This window comes from Anomaloglossus baeobatrachus, chromosome 10, assembly GCF_048569485.1.
Source record: "Anomaloglossus baeobatrachus isolate aAnoBae1 chromosome 10, aAnoBae1.hap1, whole genome shotgun sequence".
Lineage (NCBI taxonomy): Eukaryota > Metazoa > Chordata > Amphibia > Anura > Aromobatidae > Anomaloglossus > Anomaloglossus baeobatrachus.
The window spans coordinates 185,241,384-185,248,610 of NC_134362.1; the positions used below are offsets into that span (position 1 = coordinate 185,241,384).

General features: G+C 49.3%; 1 protein-coding gene across 1 annotated transcript; it reads left to right on the forward strand.

Moving 5' to 3' along the window:
• Nucleotides 1-875: 875 nt before the first annotated feature.
• TRAPPC2L (trafficking protein particle complex subunit 2L) lies at nt 876-6,865 on the forward strand. Its single transcript, XM_075325930.1, has 5 exons — nt 876-960; nt 3,188-3,360; nt 3,752-3,839; nt 3,994-4,073; nt 4,171-6,865. The coding sequence occupies exons 1-5, from the start codon at nt 928-930 to the stop codon at nt 4,214-4,216; spliced, it is 420 nt and encodes a 139-aa protein (XP_075182045.1). The 5' UTR covers nt 876-927; the 3' UTR covers nt 4,217-6,865.
• Nucleotides 6,866-7,227: the final 362 nt, after the last annotated feature.

A 7,227-nucleotide genomic window follows, 5' to 3' on the forward strand; every position in this document is an offset into this window, starting at 1 on the left:
TCTTGTGGGGGCTCTGACTGTCTCTTGTGGGGGCTCTGGCTACCTCTTGTTGAGGCTCTGGCTGTCTCTTGTGGGGGCTCTGGCTGTCTCTTGTGGGGCTCTGGCTGTCTCTTGTGGGGGCTCTGACTGTCTCTTGTGGGGCTCTGGCTGTCTCTTGTGGGGGCTCTGGCTGTCTCTTGTGGGGCTCTGGCTGTCTCTTGTGGGGGCTCTGACTGTCTCTTGTGGGGCTCTGGCTGTCTCTTGTGGAGGCACTGTTGTTGCTGTCATTATTATGGAAGCTGTGGCTGTCTCTTGTGGGGGCTCTGGCTGTCTCTTGTGGGGGCTCTAGCTGTCTCTTGTAGGGGCACTGCTTCTGTCATTATTATGGAGGCTCTGGCTCTCTCTTGTGGGGTCTCTGGCTGTCTCTTGTGGGGGCTCTGACTGTCTCTTGTGGGGACACTGCTGCTGTCATTATTATGGAGGCTCTGGCTGTCTCTTGTGGGGACACTGCTGCTGTCATTATTATGGAAGCTCTGGCTCTCTTGTTGGGGCACTGCCTACTGTCATTATTATGGAGGCTATAGCTCTCTCTTGTGGGGGCTCTGGCTGTCTCTTGTGGGGGCACTGCTGCTGTCATTATTATGGAGGCTATAGCTCTCTCTTGTGGGGGCTCTGACTGTCTTGTGGGGGCACTGCTGCTGTTACTGTATATTTGTGGCATATATCAGTGATATCACTAATAAAAGGAGGGAAACCCACAAGTTTCACTGATCGCCGCCTTTCATCAAGGACAGAACACGAGCGTGTTATTATCAGCACCTATTTTGGACTCACGGAGCCGCCGTAACTGTCTCCTAGCAACCACGGGAATACCGCCCATCTCACGGAGACGCTGTCACGTGACCGGTAGTATTCGTCCTTTTTTTTTTTCCTTTGGGGAGGACCAAGATGGCGGTGTGTGTGGCTGTCATCGCTAAGGAGGTGAGCTTCTCTGTGTGATGATATCGGCCGATTACACAGATCCGTCTAGTCCTGATCTATATCTGCTGCGATCTCATCTGAAGCCGATGTTTTAGAGAAGGATATGATGAGACTTGTAGTCCCTCAACCAATATTGGGCTTGCTAAGATATGCTGGGAGTTGCGATGCTCCATAGGGCTTCATAACTTCCAGTATGTATGTGCTATGCTGGGAGTTGTAGTTCTCCATTGGTCATTTTTTTTTTTTTTTTTAGCTCCCACAATGCACTTGGCGGTTCTAATTTTGAGGGTGTGTTGGGTGTTGTAGTTGTCAGTTGCTGTCATGCATTGTGAGGAGATGCTGGGAGTTGTAGTAATGTGCGGTTTATTGACTTTACGGGTATGCTGGGAGTTGTAGTTCCCCATAGGTTTTTATGATTGTGAGTTGTAGTTTGTGTATAGACCCAGTAGTGATGGCATCACACTGAGTCCCTGGGGGAGCACCCTTATCTTCTGGGGGCGGCGTGTCCTTGGGGTGGGGGGTCGTCTGCCCTTATCTTCTGGGGGCGGCGTGTCCTTGGGGTGGGGGGTCGTCTGCCCTTATCTTCTGGGGGCGGCGTGTCTTGGGGTGTGTGCGTCCTTATCTTGGGGTGGGGGTGTGTGCGTCCTTATCTTGGGGTGGGGAATGGCGTGCGTCCTTATCTTGGGGGGGGTGAATGGCGTGCGTCCTTATCTTGGGGGGGTGAATGGCGTGCGTCCTTATCTTGGGGTGGGGGTGTGTGCGTCCTTATCTTGGGGTGGGGAATGGCGTGCGTCCTTGGGGGGGGGGGGGGGGGGGGATGGCGTGCGTCCTTATCTTGGGGTGGGGGTGTGTGCGTCCTTATCTTGGGGTGGGGAATGGCGTGCGTCCTTATCTTGGGGGGGGTGAATGGCGTGCGTCCTTATCTTGGGGGGGGTGAATGGCGTGCGTCCTTATCTTGGGGGGGTGAATGGCGTGCGTCCTTATCTTGGGGGGGTGAATGGCGTGCGTCCTTATCTTGGGGTGGGGAATGGCGTGCGTCCTTGGGGGGGGGGGGGGATGGCGTGCGTCCTTATCTTGGGGTGGGGAATGGCGTGCGTCCTTATCTTGGGGGGGGTGAATGGCGTGCGTCCTTATCTTGGGGGGGTGAATGGCGTGCGTCCTTATCTTGGGGGGGGTGAATGGCGTGCGTCCTTATCTTGGGGGGGTGAATGGCGTGCGTCCTTATCTTGGGGTGGGGGTGTGTGCGTCCTTATCTTGGGGTGGGGAATGGCGTGCGTCCTTGGGGGGGGATGGCGTGCGTCCTTATCTTGGGGTGGGGAATGGCGTGCGTCCTTATCTTGGGGTGGGGAATGGCGTGCGTCCTTATCTTGGGGGGGTGAATGGCGTGCGTCCTTATCTTGGGGGGGGTGAATGGCGTGCGTCCTTATCTTGGGGGGGTGAATGGCGTGCGTCCTTATCTTGGGGGGGGAATGGCGTGCGTCCTTATCTTGGGGGGGGGGGGGTGAATGGCGTGCGTCCTTATCTTGGGGGGGGAATGGCGTGCGTCCTTATCTTGGGGGGGGGGGTGAATGGCGTGCGTCCTTATCTTGGGGGGGGGGTGAATGGCGTGCGTCCTTATCTTGGGGGGCGGAGGGATGGTGTGCGTCTCCTTCTCTTGGGGGGCGGAGGGATGGCGTGCGTCTCCTTATCTTGGGGGGCGGAGGGATGGCGTGCGTCTCCTTATCTTGGGGGGCGGAGGGATGGCGTGCGTCTCCTTATCTTGGGGGGCGGAGGGATGGCGTGCGTCTCCTTATCTTGGGGGGCGGAGGGATGGCGTGCGTCTCCTTATCTTGGGGGGCGGAGGGATGGCGTGCGTCTCCTTATCTTGGGGGGGGGGGGGGGGGGAAAGGGGGGATGGCGTGCGTCTCCTTATCTAGCGTGGGGGGATGACGTGCGTCCTTATCTTGGGGGGGGGGAATATGGCGTACGCCCTTACTTATCGGGGGGGGATGGCGTGCGTCCTTATCTTGGCGGGGGGTGCTTGCGCCCTTATCTTGGCGGGGGGTGCTTGCGCCCTTATCTGGGGGGGGGCTTGCGCCCTTATCTGTGGGGGTGGGGTGCGCGCGCCCACCCTTATCTTGAAGGAAGGAGGTTGTGTGCCCTTATCTTGGGGGGGCATCCTCATCACTGGGGGCTGATTGGGCCCCTGACCCTGTAGTAATAATCTCTATGTTGGTCTCTGTTGCAGAATTATCCCCTCTACATCCGCAGCATTCCCACCGAGAACCAGCTGAAGTTCCACTACACCGTGCACACCTCCCTGGATGTGGTGGATGAGAAGATCTCCGCCATGGGGAAGGCGTTGGTGGATCAGAGAGAACTTTACCTGGGACTGCTGTATCCCACAGAAGACTACAAAGTGTATCCTTTAACAGAGAACCTCCAGCCCTGACCAAGGAGAGGGCAGTACGCAGCCGCTAGGGACAACTACAACTCCCAGCAAGCCCAGCCAAAGCCTGACACTGTCAGAGCCAATCAGGAGTTCCAGTTCCCCACCAGCTAGGAAACCTTAACTTTTGTCCACACCATGTTTTTTTTTTCCCATGCACCCTCTCCTGGTTCAGCGCTGCGTCTCCTCCGCTGATTGGCTGCAGCGGTGTGACTCGATGTCAGCACAGCAGATAACAATACCAGGAGCAGTGTTGGAGGCTTGGGGCTGGACCCAGGGAGGGGAGTAAATCAAACATCAAGGGAACCTTTTTTTTTACCTCCCAAAAATATTAGCTATCCTCATCCTTAATTGTGCCTTCAGATACGGCTACGTCACAAACTCCAAGGTGAAGTTTGTGATGGTGGTGGACTCCTCGAACACCGCTCTCCGGGATAACGAGATCCGCAGTGTGAGTGCAGTCTGCAGCGACCGCAGATGAGTCCACATTTGTGTATTAGGTCATCGCATCTGCAACAATATACATTATGGAATTGCTATATATGCATTTTCCTAACATACAAGTGGAGATTGCTTTATCAATGTGTCTTTATTTAACCCATCAGATGTTCCGGAAGCTTCATAATTCCTATACTGATGTGATGTGCAACCCCTTCTATAACCCCGGGGACCCCATTCAGTCACGGTAAGTCTTCAAGGTCAATGGCTAAGGTCAATGGCTATCGTTCTGCTTGTGGAGTTGTATGGATCACTTTGCCGACCTTCCTTTCTTTCCTTTTCAGAGCCTTTGATAACACAGTCGCCTCCATGATGGTAGCGGCGTGCTGAACTGTCACATCAACCTCAAGTGACCGAGGCCAGTTCCTATGAGGGCTCATTCAGACATGGAGAAAAAAAAAATAAAAAAAACACCACAAAACAAAAAACTTTTCCACCGTCTCCTTTCAGATGACATCAGAGTGTAGACCAAATTTTTTTTTTTCACGTTTTGATCAAAATCAGACGTGTCTCCGCTGACCGGACCGTCCGTGAAAAATCATAGACGTGTGAATGAGCCCTTAGTACAATTTGTGAAAACACAGACCTCATATGTGGAAAAAAACGGACATCTGAGTGAGGCCTTACTGTGTATTCCCAGTCTGTTACTGTGGAAGTTTGGGAATACCTTCAGTAGACTGGTCTGATTAACCCTATAATCTATCAGTCCTACACATGTAAAATGACAGGAGTATGGCATATAATAGACATTAATCACATGTGCACGGGATGTCAGTAAATTGCAGAATGGTATCCTTTCTTTCATTAAATGGGTTTTCTGGGACTTCAGTGTTGATGGCCTATCCTTAACGAGGTGGTCCATTATTTTAACATTGGTAACTTATCCTAAGGACAGGCCATCAATGTCTGATCGGTGTGGGTGTGACACTCAGCACCCCAACTGATTAGCTCAGTGTTTCCCAAACTCCAGTCCTCACGACCCCCAACTGGTCATGTTTTCAGGATTTCCTTAACCGCTTAACGACCCATGACGTACTGGATCGTGTGAGGTTAATCCCCACCCCCTGCTGTGGGCAGGTCGCAAATATCACCTGTTTTTCAACAGGTGACATGTGTGCCTGCTAGCCGCAGGTGGAATCACTTCCACCCACGACCATTAACCCCTTACATCTCGCTGCCAAAATCTGGCAGCGATATGTATATGGGCGCCGCCATGACAGTGACTTACCCCGCCCCCACCGGAAGTCACGTGACATGATCACGTGACTTTCGGTGGTTGCCATGGTAGCACAGGGTCATGTGATGACGCCTGTAGCTAACATGACTCACTTCCTCTCAATGCCGGAATACAGCCGGCATTGAAAGTAAAGCACCAAATCTGCAGTTCTCAGCTCTGTAGCTGAGATCTGCAGATAGTGCAGAGCGATCGGATTGCTGATCGCTATAGTCCCCTAGGGGGACTAGTAGAATAAAAAAAAAAAGTTAGTTTTAAAAAATTAAAAAAACCCTAAAAAGTTCAAATCACCCCCTTTCACCCCATTGAAAATTAAAGGGTTAAAAAAATAAATACACACATTTGGTATCTCTGCGTTCAGAAACGCCCGATCTATCAAAATATAAAATCAATTAATCTGATCAGTAAACGGTGTAGCAGCAAAAAAAAATTCCAAATGCCAAAATTTTTTTGGTCGCCGCAAATTTTGCGCAAAATGCAATAACAGGCGATCAAAACGTAGCATCTGCGCAAAAACGGTACCAATAAAAACGTTAGCTCGAGTCGCAAAAAATAAGCAGTCACTGAGCCACAGATCCCGAAAACTGAGAACGCTATGGGTTTTGGAAAATGGCGCAAAACGTGCGCCACTTTTTTTTTGGACAAACTTGTGAATTTTTTTTTAACCCCTTAAATACAAGTAAACCTATTCATGTTTGGTGTCTACAAACTCGCACCGACCTCAGGCATCATACCCACACATCAGTTTTACCATATAATGAACACGGTAAATAAAACATCCCAAAAACTATTGTACGATCACACTTTGTTTTGCAATTTTCCACACTTGGAATTTTTTTGCCGTTTTCCAGTACACTGTATGGTAAAACTTATGGTTTTATTTAAAAGTACAACTCGTCCTGCAAAAAACAAGCCCTCGTATGGCAAGATTGACGGAAAAATAAAAAAGTTACGGCTCTCGGAAGAAAGAGGAAAAAAAACAAAACGGAAAAACACAATGCCTGGGGGCTGAAGGGGTTAATATAGCACAGGTGATGCCTTGATAATGATTCCATCACCTGTTCAATAGTAAGGAAATCCTGAAAACATGACTTGTTGGGGGCCGTGAGGACTGGAGTTTGGGAAACACTGGACTAGCTCGTCTCGGTGGCACCGGCCGTAATTGCACAGCTGTCTACTGCCTGGTACTGTATATCCGCTTCCTATTGATTTGAATAAAAATGCTGGGGAGAGAAAAGCGCACATAGGGTCTTATCTGGCAAACAATGCAGGCTTAGAAAATGAAAACAGGTGCTCACCTATGGAAGTTGTGACAGGCACAACTCCTATGTATGCAGAAAATGGTCAAGCAGCAGCCCCGATGATACAATAGGGAATCATGAATGGATAAGAAAGTCGGGTTTAACACTGCGCTAAAACCATGAAGCCAAACGATGTGATGAATTCTTTGCTATATTTTCTTTATTTAGGCCAACTCTACGCGTTTCAAAGGCATGCCCGCCTTCTTCATCAGGACAAAGGAAAAAACAGCATGATACCAATTGCTACTTGGGGATACATATATATTGAAAAAGAGGCTCCACACCTACACAGGTGATGTCAGTCAGGGAGTGGCTGAACATCACGTGTATGAATAACAGAAAGCAGTGGAGAAAAAAATGGAAGAAACAGAAAGAAAAAAAAAAAAAAAAAGGAATTGGAAGGGGTTAAAACAGAGGGGTGTATGCATATGTCTGTAAAAAAAATTTTTTGCTTTAATAAAAAAAACAAATGTAAAAAAATGTGCTTTATTTATAAAGCTTGCGCCTAAAAGTACATAAAAATATAATGTCAGGTCGCTGCCAAAACAATCAGCAAGAAGGTGCAAAAATATATCAGCAAGAAGGTGCGAAAATATATCAGCAAGAAGGTGCGAAAATATTTATGTATAATACTGGAGATGATCCAGCAGTAAAAAAAGGGGGGGTTTATGCTTTAATAAAAACAAATGTGCTTTATTTGTAAAACTTGTGCCTAAAGATACATAAAAATATAGTGTCAGATCGCTGACAAAAACAATCAGCAAAAAAGTGCAAAAATATATATATGTATGATACTGGAGATGATC